This window comes from Phocoena phocoena, chromosome 1, assembly GCF_963924675.1.
Source record: "Phocoena phocoena chromosome 1, mPhoPho1.1, whole genome shotgun sequence".
Lineage (NCBI taxonomy): Eukaryota > Metazoa > Chordata > Mammalia > Artiodactyla > Phocoenidae > Phocoena > Phocoena phocoena.
Window position 1 is genome coordinate 34397548 of NC_089219.1, and position 17009 is coordinate 34414556.

The window sequence follows — 17009 nt, forward strand, 5'->3', positions numbered from 1 at the left end:
CAATAGATGCTAAACATTTTATACTCCACTTTTTCACACAATTAAAGTCCATGTGCTCAATATGTTTTAAAAAGCAAAAGATGGAGGGCAGTAAGTGAGATTCATTCCCTCTCAAATTTTTACATACGTATCTCAGCCTTAAAACTCTATTATCAGAAGACTATGCCACCAATACTAAACTTTTATCTTTTTAAATTTTGGTTTGTATAAAACCAAAAAGTGTTCTGACCTAAGAGTTCACTTCTAATTCTGCAGAGCTTAGTAACTGGAGTAACTGAATTCCCTCTGCTGGCACCATAAATCTGCCTGACTAAATCCCACTGCTGCTATACCTCATGGCTCACCCAATCCCAACTTAAACTCAGCTTGAGGTCCTTAGAGACTCTGTGTACAAAATAATTATTACATGGTTGGAAGCAGGAAAAAACATTTTGAGGATAATCAGGAAAATTCAATATAATCAGAACGATTATCTTCAGTGAAAGGGAACGGTTTTGTTATATAAAACCAGTCCTCAGTGGTGTAGACACAGAGTAAAGAGTACCAATTAAAACTCAAGAGACCTGGATTCTCCCTCAGTTAAACAACAGCTGTGCCCTAATTACAAAACAAACAAACAAACAAAACCCCTTTTACTTAATTCCTAAACTGCCCACCTCACTCAAGAGTTGTTGAGATCAAATAATAAGTCTGAAAGTGCTTTGAAAAAATAGAAAATGCTATCCAAATAAAATATTACCTTCATTACAGTTATACTTACTGTATTACTGGAAATGAACTTTTAAGATCTATATTTCTGACATAATAACCCCATCACACTAAATATGTGATAAAGAGCTTTTACCCGTTCTACAGATCGTGCTCTCTTCTTTGGCCGAGTAGGCAGCGCATCTTCCTTCGGATTGGTGTCTATTGCCCAATAGGACCCCTAAAGGTAAAGAAATAAATTATATTAACAGTATTTTACAGGAACTCTGTAACATTAAAATGGACTTTCACAATCCTCTGCTTCAAAAGCAAACATTCTGCAGTTACAACAATGGAAAAGTAGCATGAGAAGAAATACTAGTTTTGAATGGAGAAAAGTAAAGCTTATACAAGAAAAAAAAGTCCATTTATAACTATGTTATTAAAGAGAGGAAAAAATCACAATCTGAAGAAGCCAAGTCCAAGAAATCTGCCACAGCCAAATTAAAAAGGGAAATGATCAACCGAACACATTTAAAACATATATATATATATATATATATATATATATATATATATATATACTAATTCTTAATTGAACATATAAGATAATTACAACAGCATATGACATTCAAGTCTAACAGAATTTTGTTTTATATGTAGTTTCTGCACCCTGGGACCTCACAAAACTAAACAGGTAAGTGAAACAATTTATAAAAACAACTTTCTTGACCACGTTTTAAAACAATAAGTGCAATGGTCTGTACATAAATCTTTTATTGCTTATTCTATCACAGTTAATTTTAACTATTTATCTTCTCTTACGTTTTGATACAAGTTCTCAGATCACTCTTTCGAAAATACATACTGAGGACCTACTGTGTTCCAGGCACTCAGAAATTGTGACTCCCTTGAAAAATAACTTGAAAAGCATAGATCATATAGTTTGCACATATACAAATGAGACCAAAGCTCAGAAAAATAAAAGTGGTCTGTTCAACCAAGGATTTGAGAGTCAGGACCAGAATCATGTTCTTTGCCTCTATCGTTTCATTAATCTTCCTAAGCTGGTTTTTCAGGCAATATTTGACAACAAGGGGAAATACAGCTTTCATCTATCAATTTTCACACTTTGTGCCCAACATGAATTATCTCCTTAAATATATCATGTTCTTTCATGCATCTGTGCCTGTCCTACATACTTATCTCCTTGCCTATAATATCCACCTTACCACTGACAAACTCATACTCTACCTCCAAAACTTAGCTCAGATGTTATCTAAAGGAATCCTTCTCTGATCCTCCTACAATACTCAAGAATTCATTTCTCTCTCCCTCTGCAAGATCTCTATACCATTTATACATTTAGATGATTGTCTGCACTTAACATTACAATTTTATTTACAGGTCTGTATCCCTTCTAGGCTACAAGTTTCTTAAGTGTAGAAACTCATTCCTATATCCACAGTGCACGATAGAATCAGACACAGAGCAAGTACTCAATAAACATGTGTTAAAATGGCGGGGGTGGGGTGGGGGTGGGGGAAGATGTTCAACAAATTGTGCCAAGAATGTCAGAGTACAGGGTATAATGCCAGGCCTCCCCAGGTCCTAATCTAGGCAGTATATGAACTCAGCACTCACTTCACACACAGCCATACTGGGGCATTCTTCCATGTTATCTTTTCTGCATTTCAGCTAATGAGCCTACCGGACCTGATGTAAACTTGCCAAGAACCATGTAAAATGTTAAGCACTAATTATGAGTATGAGTACGGTTATGAGTATGGTTCAGGCTAGCAAGTTGCAAAATAAACAAAGCAGGAAAATGTGCTACACTCAGTTGTTGCTGAAGTTGAAACTGAAGCAGGAAGAAAAATACCCAAACTCACTGGACAACAGTTTAAAAACCACTGTTTATGGAAATGATGAATTTCAGTATTTAGTTTGCTTTGCATGGTTGTGTATATTTGTATTAATCTGGGAAACCACTCACTGTCCAAACATTTCACTGATTTGTTATTAAACATTTTAATAAAACTACAAAAACAAATATGTATCTGTCCTTCCACACAAAATATAATTGGCTGTAGCTTATCACAAATAGATCAACAAAAGAGAAGAAAATCGTTCATAAGCCTAACCCATCCATTATGTACTTACAAAACCCTGAATGCCCATATATCTGAACAAAACTGTATTTCGAAAAGATACATACACCCCTATGTTAATAGCAGCACTATTCACAATAGCCAAGACAGAGAAACCACCTAAATGTCCACTGACAGATGAATGGATAAAGAAGATGTGTTATGCATATACAATGGAATATTACTCAGCCATAAAAAAGAATGAAATAATGCCATTTGCAGCTACATGGATAGACCTAGAGATTATCATACTAAGTTAAGTCAGAAAGACAAATACCATATGATATCACTGTTACGTGGAATCTAAAATGTGACACAAATGAACTTAACTACAAAACAGAAACAGACTCATATAGAGAACAGATTTGTGGTTGCCAAGGTGGAAGTAGGGCAGGGGAGGATTGGAATAGGAGTTTGGGACTAGCAGATGCAAACTATTATATATAAAATAGATAAACAACAAGGTCCTATCATATAACACTAGGGAACTATATTCAATATCCTGTAATAAACCATAATAGAAAAGAACACATATGTATAACTGAATCACTTTGCTGTACACCGGAAACTAACATAACACTATAAATCAACTATACTTAAAAAAAAAACAAAAAAAAACCCCTGAATGCTCAAATGCAAAAGCAATTGAAATGATTCACAAAAGAAATTGTAAAATCTTCCACCTAGTGGCTCTTGCTAACCTATTATCCGAGTTTCATCTGTGAACTCAATGGTTTGGATTAAATGACTTAAAACTTCCCTTCACAAATCAAAACTGCAAGGTAACATTTGATACCCATTAGGACATCTATGATCCATAAAACAGAAAATAACAAGTGCTGGCAGGGATGTGGAGAAACTGGAACCTTTGTGCATAGCTAGTGGGAATATAAAGTGGTACAGCTACTGTGGAAAATGGTATGGCAGTTGCTCAAAAACTTAAACATAAAATTACCGTATGATGTATCAATTTCACTTTAAGGTATATACCCAAGAATCAAAAGCAAGGACTTGAACAGATATTTGTACTCTCATGTTCATAGCAAGTTATTCACAATAGCTGAAATGTGAAAGCAACCCAAGTGTCAATCGATGGATGAACATATAAATAAAATATGGTACACACATACAATGGAATATTATTCACTCTTTAAAAGGAAGGAAATTCTGACACATGTATGCTATAACATGAGTAAACCCTGAAGACATGCTGAGTTAAACAAGTCAGTCACAAAAAGGAAAATACTTTGTAATTCTACTTACATGAGGTACCTTAGACAGTCAAAATTATAAAGACAGAAAGTAGAATGGTGGTTGCCAGGAGCTGGGGGGAGGGAGGATGGCGAACTATTGTTTAATGGGTACAGAGTTTCAGTTTGGGAAGATGAACAACTTCTGGAGATGGATGGTGGTGATGGTTGCACAACAGTATTAATGGACTTAATGCCACTGAACTATACACTTAACAACAATGATTACAACAGGGAGATGAACTCAATGCTTTGTGATGACCTAGAGGATGGGATAGGGAGGGTGGGAGGGAGGCTCAAGAGGGAGGGGATATGGGGATATATGTATACATACAGCTGATTCACTTTGTTGTACAGCAGAAACTAACACAACATTATAAATAAAGCAATTATACTCCAATAAAGATGTGGGAAAAAAAAGTTAATCAGAAAAAAAAATGATTACAATGGTAAATTTTATGTTATATATATTTTACCACACACACAAAAAATCCTTTTCAGCTACCTTTAAAAAGCAGCTACCTTTTCTCTTCCATATTAAACAATATTTCTCGCAGAAACTGAACTGCTTAAATACAGCCAATCAACAAACACACATTCCTTCCCAGAGTAGGGCCTACTCCTCTAGGCTTATGTGGAGCAAGTAAGAAACAAGAGTTTTCTGTTTTCTGGTTTTATTTTTTCAAGTCAACTTTACTTAAGTATATTTTTAAAAAAATAAAGTGCACCCATTTTAAGCATACAGTTAAAGGCGTTTTGACAAATGTATACATGCACGCAACTAACACCAAAATCAAGATAAAGAACATTTCCATCACCCTAAAAAGCTCCTCTGTGTGGTGACTCAACAAGCAACCCCTCTTCCTTTGCCCCCACATGTCCATCCCATACAACTACTCATCTGCTTCCTATTATTATAGTTTTGCATTTTATAAAATTTCATATAAATAAACCGAAACCGTCACACTATTTTCTACTATTAGCAATGTAAGAATCGAGTTGCTCCACGTCTTTGCCAATACTTGGTATTTTAAGCCTTTTCAATTACAGCCATCCTAGCGGATGTATAGTTGTACCTCAGTGATTTTTGTGTGCATTTCCATAATAATGTTGATACGCATCTTTGCAAGTGCTTATTGGCATCCATGTATTATTATCCTTTGTGAAGCAGTTATTCATAAATTTTGCTGCATGTTTTATTTGGTTTATAAGATTTTTTGTTTTTTGTGTTACAAGGATTTTTTTAATACTTTTTAAATAGCAAGTCCTTTGTCAGAGATAGATACATAGTTAAGTTTCTGTGTAAGAGTGAGGTAAGGACCAATACAAATTTTTCTTTCACCAAGGTATACACTATTTCTTGAAAAGACTATGTCCTTTCCCCATTGAATTACACTGGCATCTCTATCAAAAATCAGATGAATATATATGTGACTCTACTTCTGAACTCTAGTCTGTTCCATTGATCTACATGTCTACCCTTGTGCTAATACCATTTTGTCTTGATTATTGTAGCTATATAGAAAGTCTTGAAATCAAGCACTGTAAGTCCTACAACCTTGGTTTTTTTCAAAATTGTTTTGCCTGGTCTAGGTCCTTCGCATTTCCACATGACTATGAGAAACAGCTTGTCAATTTCTTAAAAAAAAAAGAGAGAAAGAAAGAAAGAAAAAGAATCTGCTAGGACTTTTAAACTCTACAAATCAATTTGGGGAAGACTGACATCTAACAATATGTCCTCTTTTCCACAAACATGCTATATCTCTCCATTTACTTAGGTCTTGTTTTATTTCTCTTGGTAATGTTTTACAGTTTTCAGTAAACATGTCTGCATATATTTCGTTAAAACATATCCCTAAAGTATTTCATTATTTTGGATGCTATTGTAAATGAAATAGTTTTATTTTCCAACCATTAGTTGGTAGCATAAAAAAATTATACTGACCTTGTATCTTGTGACTTTGCTAAACTCACTTATTAGTTCTAGTGGCTATTCCATAGACTCCTTAGGATTTTCGACATATGCAGTAAAGTTGTTTGCAAACAAAGAAAATTTTACTTATTCTTTTTCAACCTGGATGTCTTCTATTTTTTTCTTGCCTTATTCCATTGGCTTGGACCTCTAACAGAAGGTTGAATAACAGTGAATGCAAGCATTCTTGTTTGTTCTCAACCTCAGAGGAAAAGCATTCAGTGTCTCACCATTAAATATGATATAAACTTGGTTTTTTATAGATGCCTTTAATCAAATAAAGGAAATTCCTTTTTATTCCTAGTGTGCTGAATGAGTGTCAAATTTTGTCAAACTTTTCTACACTTGAGATAACATGATTTTTCAGTTTTCTTCTACTCACATGGTGAGTTAAATCAATAGGTCTTTAAATTTTAACCTGCATTGCACTGCTGGGACAAATCCCTCCTGGTCATGATGTATTCTCCTTTTCATGTATCAATAAATTTAATTTGCTAATATTGTGTTAAAGATTACTGGGTCTATGTTCAAAGATTATTGGGTCTATGTTCACAAAGATATTGTTCTGTACTTTTCTTATTATTTCTTTGCCATCATAGTGATGGTGACCTCATGAAATAAACTGAAAACTGTTCCTTCATCCACTTTTTTGTGGGGGACGGGGGGTGGTGGTAAGAGTTTCTTAAATATTTTGGCTTCTTGTTTAGCTTCTTGTTTCATTGCTTTTTTGTCCATTTTCTGTTTTATTGATTTCCCTTTATTATTTCCTTTTTTCTACTTACTTTGGACTCACCTTGCTCTTATTTTTCTAACTTCTTAAGATACATGCTTAAGTAATTGAGTGTGGACCCTTCTTATTTTTCAACTAAAAGCATTTAAATTTTGATATTTTCTGCTCTCATCACTCAGCTCAAAATATTTTCTAATAACCCTTATGATTTCTTCTTTGACCCAGAGGTACTTTAAAACTATATAAATTTCTAAACTTTTGAGATTTTCTAAGCATCTTTTTGGTTTTTATTCCTAATTTAATTCTGCTAGTCAGAAAACATACGTCTGTAAAATTTCATCATTTAGAAGGGATTAATATCAACTTAACAGCTCATACAACTCAATATCAAAAAAAAAAACCCTGATTAAAAAATGGGCAGAAGACCTGAATATTTTTCCAAAGACATACAGATGTCCAATAGGCACATGAAAAGATGCTCAACTTCACTAATCATCAGGGAAATGCAAATCAAAACCACAAGATATCACTTCACACCTGTCAGAATGGCTATCATCAGAAAGACCACAAATAACAAATGCTGGAGAGAATGTGGAAAAAAGGAAACTCCTGTACACTGTTGGTGGGATTGTAAATTGGTGCAGCCACTGTGGAAAACAGTATGGAGGTTCCCCAAAAAAGCTAAAAGTAGAACTACCATGTGATCCAGCAATTCCACTCCTGGGTATATATGTACTAAAAAAAGTGAAAACATAGGGCTTCCCCGGTGGCACAGTGGTTGAGAGTCTGCCTGCCGATACAGGGGACACGGGTTTGTGCCCTGGTCCAGGAAGATCCCACATGCTGTGGAGCGGCTGGGCCCGTGAGCCATGGCCACTAAGCCTGTGCGTCCGGAGCCTGTGCTCCGCAACGGGAGAGGCCACAGCAGTGAGAGGCCTGCGTACCACAAAAAAAAAAAAAAAAAGAAAGGAAACATTAATTCAAAAGATACAGGCACCCCAATGTTCATAGCAGCATTATTTACAATGGCCAAGATATGGAAGCAACCTAAGTGCCCATCAACATAGAAATGGATAAAGAAGAGGTGGCACACATACACAATGGAATACTACTCTGCCATAAAAAAAGAATGAAAGTTTGCCATTTGCAACAACATGGATAGACTTGGAGGGTTATTATGCTTAGTGAAATAAAACAGAGAAAGACATATACTGTATTTTATCACTTATATGTGGAATCTAAAAAAATAAAACAAACTAGTAAATATTAAAAAAAGAAACAAACTCACAGATATAGAAAACAAACTAATGGTTACCAGTGGGGAGAGGGAAGTGGGGACGAGCAAGACAGGGGTAGGGGTTTAAGAGGTTGGAACTACTATGTATAAAATAAATAAGCTACAAGGATATATTATACAGCACAGGGAACATAGCCAATATTTTATAACAACTGTAAATGGAGTACCTGAAACTTATATAATATACCACATCAACTACACAATTAAAAGTTTGTGCATTTGTTGATTTCTCTTTTTAGTTCTGTAGTTTTTGTCTGGTTTTTTTGAAGCTCTACTTTTGGGCACATACATTTATAATTCTTAGATGTTCCTGGTCAATTGATCTTTTCTTCTGCTGTATGCAATATTCTGTTAAGGCCATTCAGTGAACTATTCATTTAGTTATTGCATTTTTTCAGCTCTACAATTCATTCATTCATTATTAGGATATGTTTTATTTTAATTCTTTCAACATATTTATAATGGCTGTTTTGAAATTCATGTCTGCTAAATCCACTATCTAGGCCACCTGTTCCACCTGATTCAGGAGCTAACTCCAACTCTTATCTAAGCCATACTGACATCAATCTCTTTCACTTCCTTCACTTCAAGGCAAGCTCCCCATAAACGTTTCTCTAAGTAATATACAATGCTGAATTCCAACAAAAGTACAACAGGCATACCTCAGAGATACCACAGGTTCGGCTGCAGACCACTGCAATAAAATGAGTATCACAATAAAGCAAGTCATGAATTTTTTAGTTTCCCAGTTCATATAAAAGTTATGTTTACACTATACTGTAGTCTATTAAGTGTGCAATATCATTATGTCTAAAAAAAACAATGTATGTACCTTAATTTAAAAATACTTCATTGCTAAAAAATACTAACCATCATCTGAGCCATCAACTAGTCATAATCTTTTTGCTGGTGGAGGGTCCTGCCCCAATGTTGATGGCTGCTGACTAATCAGGGTAGTAGTTGCTGGTAGCTGTGGCAATTTAATAAAATAAGACAATAATGAAGTTTGCCACATCAATTGATTCTTCCTTTCATGAACAATTTCTCTGTAGCATGCAATGCTGTTTGATAGGATTTTACCCACAGAATTTCTTTCAATAGTGTAATCAATCCTCTCAAACCCTGTTGCTGTTTTCTCAACTAAGTTTATGTAATATTCTAAATCCTTTGCTGTTGTTTCAACCATCTTCACCTTCACCAGGAGTAGATTCCATCTCAAGAAACCATTTTCTTTGCTCACCCCTAAGAAGCTACTCCTCAACCATTAAAGTTTTGTCAAGAGTTTGCAGCAGTTCAGTCCCATCTTCAGGCTCCACTTTTAATTCTAGTTCTCTTGCTGTTCCCACTCCACATCTGCAGTTACCTCCTCCACTGAAGTCTAGAACCCCTCAAAGCCATCCATGAGGGTTGGAATCAACTTCCAAACTCCTGTTAATGTTGATGTTTGACCTCTTCCAGTGAATTCATGAGTGTTCCTAAAAGCATATGGAATGCTGAATCCTTTCCAGAACACTTTTAATTTCCTTTGCCCAGATCCATCAGAGGAATCACTATGGCAGCTATATCTTTATGAAATATATTTCTTAAATAGTAACGTTTAAAAGTCAAAATTGTTTGTTGATCCATGGGCTGCACAATGGATGTTGTGTTATTAGCAGGCATGAAAACAACATTAATCTCATTGTACATCTCCACCAGAGCTCTTGGGTGACCAGGTACAATTTCAATGAGCAGTAATAGTTTGAAAGGAATCTTTTTTCTGAGCAGTAAGTCTCAACAGTAGGCTTAACATATTCAGTAAACCATGTTGTTAGCAGATGTACCTTGGTGGTCAGAATGGTAAATGAGCACTGGCTTCAACTTAAATCCACCAGTTACATTAGCTCCTAACAAGAGAGTCAGCCTGTCCTTTGAAGCTTTGCAGCCAGGCAGTACTTCTCTTTAGCTATGGAAGTCCTAGATGGCACCTTCTTCCAATAGAAGGCTGTTTTGTCTACACTGAAAATCTATTGTTTACTGTCACCATCATAATGAATTATCTTAGCCAGAACTTCTACATAACTTGCTGCAGCTTCTGCATCAGCACTTGCTGCTTCACCTTGCACTTTGATGTTACAGAGACAGCTTTGTTCCTTAAACCTCACGAACCAATCTCTGCTAGCTTCAAACTTTTCTTCTGCAGCTTCCTCACGACATTCAGCCTTCATATAACTGTAGAGAGTTAGGGCCTTGCTCTGGATTATGCTTTGGCTTAGGGGAATGTTGTAGCTGGTTTGATCTTCTATCCATACCACTAAAGCTTTCTCCATATCAGTAATTTCGCTTTCTTATCATTTGTATGTTCAGTGGAGTAGGACTTTTAACTTCCTTCAAGAACTTTTCCTTTGCATTCACAACTTGGCTAAATGTTCAGCACAAGAGGCCTAGCTTTTGGTCTATCTCAGTTTTCGACATGCCTTCTTCACTAAGCTTAATCATTTTCAGCTTCTGATGTAAAGTGAGATGTGCAACTCTTCCTTTCACTTGAATACTTGGGGGCCACTGTAGGGTTATCAGCTGGCCTAACTTCAATATTGGTGTGTCTCAGGGAATAGCGAGGCCCAAGGAGAGGGAGAGAGAAATGCAGGCAAGTCCAGTAAGTGTAACAGTCAGAATACAAACAACATTTATCAATTAAATTTGCAGTCTTATGTGGGCATGGTTCATGGTACCCCAAAACAAGAGTAACATCAAAGATCGCTGATCACAAATCACCATCACAATTATAACAATAATGAAAAAGCTTGAAATATTGCAAGAATTATCGAAATGTGACCCAGAGACGTGAAGTGAGCAAATGCTGTTGGAAAAATGGTGCCCAAAAGACTTGCTTAACACAGGGTTGCCACAAACCTTCAATTTATTAAAAATGCAATATCTGCAAAGCACAATAAAATGATGTATGCCTATACAATACTTAAAAGGTCATGTGATATCCTGAAGAGAACATCTATTAACCCATAGACCTGGATTCAAATCCCAGATCCGGTTCGATAACCTCGGACAAGTTACAAAACCTTTGATCCACTTTCCTCATATCTCTTTCATAGAGTAATCATGACAATCAGCCCTAAGTGTACATCAGGAAAACTAGTCATCAGCATTTATTTACTACCTGTGTCCAACAGACACTTCTTGTTTATAGTTAAGTCACTTTGCAAATAATTTACAGAATAAATAATAAAAGGATTGTGGAAAAAACCTTGTATGAGATATTTTAGTAGGAATTTAAACATAGCAAACCCCCCCAAAAAATAAACATAGCAAACCCAAACTTTCTATATTTTATATATATAATACATATTTAAAACAGTCAATTTTTCTGGTTTTGAAGGTATGTATATCAAATGGTCAGTATCTTTTGAATGTAAGTGCTTAAACTGTCGTGTACGAAACTAAAACATCTATCTTGTAAATACTGATTCCAGATTTCCAATCTCTAAAATGTTCTAGTTTATTACTTGTGGGGTTTTTTTCCTTATATTTTGCTATCAAAAGGCAATGCTGATTCCAGATTAGCAATATATATTTAATAGATTCTAGCATATTATTACTTCTTGTTCTTCTTCTACTTTTCAAAATGCAATACATTTGTAATTTTTGATGGCTCAGAATTTTGCTGAAGGATGGCCATCTCTGCTCCATAACTGCAAAAAACATTTTCATATTTGGTTTATAAATCCCAAATAGAATGATGAATCCAATTAATGTTTTCATTTCTGTATCAGTTATTTCCTTGTAAGCACTTCTGTTTACACATCAGACTTCAGGATCTGTCCACTTATGAACCACATCAAGTGAATTTTGGTGCACAAACATCATAAAAGATGAAAAATACTGTAACATGACTTCCTAGGGAAAAATGGGATGATTCAGATTCTAGTCACAAAGTACTGCATGATGAACACCTTCTTGTTGAATGACTAAATGGGTGAGAATAGCAGGTATCTTTTTGTTCTTAGAAATATATCACTAACTCAGTATTTCTTGGGTTTGGGAAAACTAATCTATAATATCATCCACTCAATTTCACCATCATAATTAGAGTGTTGCTGTCTGTATTTATCTTCTGATTCTACTGATAACAGTAAACAATTTTCCTCTGTCAATTTTCATCTCTTTGTCATTATGAGCAGAAAAAAAATACCTAAACTCTCAACTATGTTCAATGAAAACTAAAGGGGAAAAAAACAAAAAAAGACTAGACTTAAATGGCATCTACAGACTTTTATTACACCTTCTTGAAGGATGCTATACTTTGGGCAACACAATAAGAAAACTGAAGGATAATAGTGATAATTTCATTACTTCATTGTCCCTCTAGGTCATTCAATCATTCTGCTATATTCTTGTTATTTTAGTGGTTGGGCATGATGGAGAAAAACTGATGGGTAATGATGAAATAATTCTTAAGATGATGATAAATTTTCTAGTTGTGCTTTGGAAGACTTCTTATAAAGAATAAAAGTCATAAAGTAAAAATCTTAACAAATTAGAACCACTCAAAATACATACTCAAAAACGAAATTGGGTCCAACAGACCCTGATGATATACTATGGGTTAAATAAAATATATATGAAATATTCCCTCCTCCATTATTTGATCACATATTATTTTGTATTAATCTTCTAGTATTCTTTCTCATCTCCTACAATTTCTATCAAAGAGCATGCTAACATGCACATAAAAAGATGATCATCATCATCTGCCATCAGGGCAATGCAAATCAAGCCCATTATACAATGAGATACCACTTCACATCCTAGGATGGCTATAATAGAAAAGGCACACAATAAAAGGTGTTGGCAAGGACATGAAAAAACTGGAAGCCTCATAATTGTTAGAGTAAACTGGTATAGCCTCTTTAGAAAACAGTCGAGGCAGTACAAAAGATTAAACATATGACCCAACAATTCCACTCCTAGAGAAATGAAAACATGTCCAAGAGAAATGAAAACATTACGCCCCTACAAAACCTTATACACAAATGATCACAGTACTTTTCATAACAGCCAAAAGTGAAAACAACCCAAATGTCCATCAACTGATGAACAGATAAACAACTGTGATATACCCATACAATGAAATATCATTCAGTCATAAAAAAGGAATAAAATGCCGCTATATGCTACAACATAGATGACCCTGAAAGCCTTACATTAAATGAAAGAAGCCAGACACAGTAGGTCACATATTGTATGATTCCATTTATATAAAATGTCCAAAATAAGCGAATCTATAGAGATGGAAAGTAAATTACTGGTTGCCAGAAGTTTGGAGGATGAGGGAGGGTAATGAGAAGTGGGTTTCTTTTTGGACTGATAAAATGAAAATGTCGCACTTCCCTGGTGGTGCAGTGGTTAAGAATCTGCCTGCCAGAAAGAAAAAGACAAATACCGTATGCTAACACGTATATATGGAATTTAAGGGAAAAAAATGTCATGAAGAACCTAGGGGTAAGACAGGAATAAAGACGCAGACCTACTGGAGAACAGACTTGAAGATATGGGGAGGGGCAAGGGTGAGTTTTGACAGGGCGAGAGAGAGTCATGGACATATACACACTAACAAACGTAGTAAGGTAGATAGCTGGGGGGAAGCAGCCGCAAGGCACAGGGTGCTTTGTGACAGCCTGGAAGGGTGGGATGGGGAGAGTGGGAGGGAGGGAGATGCAAGAGGGAAGACATATGGGAACATATGTATATGTATAGCTGATTCACTTTGTTATAAAGCAGAAACTAACACACCATTGTAAAGCAATTATACCCCAATAAAGATGTTTAAAAAAAAAAAAAAAGAAAAAGAAAAAGTGTTCTATTCACATTTTAAACCTGTCCACTGCAAATAGGAAAAAAACAAGAGAAGTAACTAATCAGATTTTATAAATACCTGATACCCAAATTTATTTTGGCTGAAAAGTTGTTTGTTCACTTGTGTTTAGTGAAGGGCCACTTATTTGACAATGCTGAAACACTCATTTAAACTACAACATCTGTATGTACGTTTGCTGAAGACACCCTGTTATTAAGTTGAAAAATTGCTGTCTCCACAGTCTTGTATGCTTTCAACTTTGTCTACCAAGGTAAAAAGTCTTTAACAAAAAGGCTTAGTGCTGTTAAGGTCAAATACTGAGAATTCAAAGAAGACATTCTTTTGAGGGAATGATCCAAGAAGAATTACCACCTTGGATACCACTCAGGAAACAGCTTCACAGAAGAGCCAGCTCAGCATTTATGGTGATTAAGATGCTTCCAATTACCCTTTCTTTATTGACTTTTCCAAGCCCTCTCTGTTCTGAAAAACTAAGCTGAAGTGCAAAGCATTTTGTTCACTTAAAGCGTTTCTGAAAATTTTTATATCCCCATTATAGCCTGTAAGATAGGTATACCTGGTAAGATTATGAGAATAAAAATATGTTGATTAAAAACCCTCCTTGAGAAGATGAAAAAAAAAAAAAAAAAAAAAGAATCTGCCTGCCAATGCAGGGGACATGGGTTCGAGCCCTGGTCTGGGAAGATCCCACATGCCGCAGAGCAACTAAGCCCATGCGCCACAACTATTGAGCATTCACTCTAGAGCCCACGAGCCACAACTACTGAGCCCACGCGTCACAACTACTGAAGCCCACGTGCTCTAAGGGCCCACACGCCGCAACTACTGAGCCCGTGTGCCACAACTTCTGAGTCCGTGTGCTGCAACTACTGAAGCCCGCACACCTAGAGCCAGTGCTCCACAGCAAGAGAAGCCACGGCAATGAGAAGCCTGCACGACACAACGAAGAGCAGCCCCCTCTCACCTCAACTAGGGAAAGCCCGTGCGCAGCAAAGAAGACCCAACGCAGCCAATAAAGAAATTAACTAATTAATTAATTAAAAATGAAAATGTCCTGGAATTAGATAGTGGTGGTTGCACAACTTTGCAAATATACTGAAAACCACTGAATCACACACTTTTAAAGGGTAAATTTTAAGGTATGTGAATTATATCTCAATAAAAAATACTTTTTAATTAAGAAAAAAACTGGAAATCAAGGAGCTCTAATCTAATATAGTGGTATACCCAACAGAGTCAAGTCACTTGTCACAAAGCAAAGTAGGTGGTAATGTCCATAAAGAATTCAAGTTTCTTGATTTCAAGCTGTTTCCTGGCTTTCCTTTGGACCACGTTAGTCTTGATAAAAGTTCTAAATAGTCATTAGTATGTCAGAGTAAGTCAAGCAGTTCACCTACCCGAAGAATAGGAACTCCAATGTCTCTCAAATTCAAAGTATATGTGAGTTAATATTAAGAAGTGAAATAAATTATCTTGACCCCTGGCTTGCTGATCAAAAGAAAAGGTCTGAGTGAAAAGAAGCAAAGTGACAATTTCTAGAACATCTAAAGACCAGCCTTTAATTTAAAACAGCAAGAGAATTAATATACAATTAGAAAAGTTTCCTTAAGAAGAACAGAACAGCTACTTCTTAGTTAACTAGGAAAAGACATGTTTATTCTTGTGATAAACATGTATTAAACATCTGCTACGTATCAAATATTATGCTAGGTGCTACGGGCCTATGAAAATGAAAAAGACCCAATCCTTGTCAACAAAAAACTCACAACTGGGTGGAACAGATCAAAATACAGATAGCTACACCATTTAGGAGCTGTAACAGTGGTATATTCAAAGAACTATGGTAATAAAAGGAAGAAAGGTGAAAACAGGGAAGGAAGGAGGAAGGAAAGCAGGAATGGAGGAAGGGAAGGAGGAAGGAAAAAGGTGAAACAAAGAGAAAAAGGAAGGTTACCTCCTTTCAGAGTAATGCTGACACTTGAGCTGGGCATTAAACAATGAGTAAAATAGAAAGAAAGACTACCTAGATACAATGAAGAGTATGGGCAACAACATGAAGATATTTAACTGCATCATAAATCCAAAAACAATGGTGCAGTATAGCATCAATATAAAGTTCAGGGAGATGAAGCTGAGGGCTAGGGTTGAAAATGTGGCATTAGAGGTAGGTCTGTGTGTTTATTAGTGTACCACAGCTTAAGGCAGCAATGTTATAGATGGAGCAAAGGTAACAGAGATTAGAGGAAGGAGACAATTGGAGGTGACACAATAATCCATGCTATTTATCATTAAAATAATTATTTTTTAAAATCTCATTTCTTCTAATTACTTTGTTTTCATATAAAAACCCAGAATCTCAAAACATCAGGGATGATGTAAGGAATCAGATAAAAGAATGGATTAGGTGCTAAACCCTATATAGATCAGGACACTACTACATACCTTCTTCTTATAAAAATCCACAGTGAAGCAGAAGCTCCTAGGCATGTCTCATGTCCACAAACTGGCTGGAGACAACACAGAAGCCCTAATGTTCCAGCATCAAAGCAAATGGTTAAACTCATTTCATCAATTTTCTCTTAACATACACAAAAAAGGATCAAATGGAAATTCTAGAAACAAAAAGTCCAATAATTCACCAGATGTGACAGAACAGAGTCAGAGAGCCAGAGATCTTGAAGCTAGATCAGTGAAAAGTACCCAATATAAGGAACAGAAAGGAAAAGAACAAAGGAAAATTAATAAAGCCAGAATGACCTATGAAACAATGCCAAATAGTCTATCATATTTTAATTGGACACTAAAAGCAAAGGAGAGAAAATGGGGCCATATTTTTTTTTAAAAGAAATAATGACCAAAAATATCTCAAATTTGGATGAAAACCCCTTCTTATTGATCCTAGGTTAGCAAATTCCAAGCAGAATAAAGAAAACCACACTGAGGCACATCACAGACTGCTTATATCTAAAGATAAAGAAAAAAATCTTCAACACTACCAGAGGAGGTAGGGCTGGGGAAGGGCATATTACATACAAGAAAATAAAAGTATAT

General features: G+C 35.7%; 1 protein-coding gene across 1 annotated transcript in view; it reads right to left on the reverse strand.

The window, feature by feature from the left end:
• FOXJ3 (forkhead box J3) overlaps positions 1-17009 on the reverse strand; it is an 85650-nt gene that overhangs the window by 48249 nt on the left and 20392 nt on the right. The window contains exon 3 of the mRNA XM_065883547.1: positions 845-928. Within this exon, the coding sequence (XP_065739619.1) occupies positions 845-928 (84 nt within the window). The remainder of the gene's footprint in view (positions 1-844; positions 929-17009) is intronic.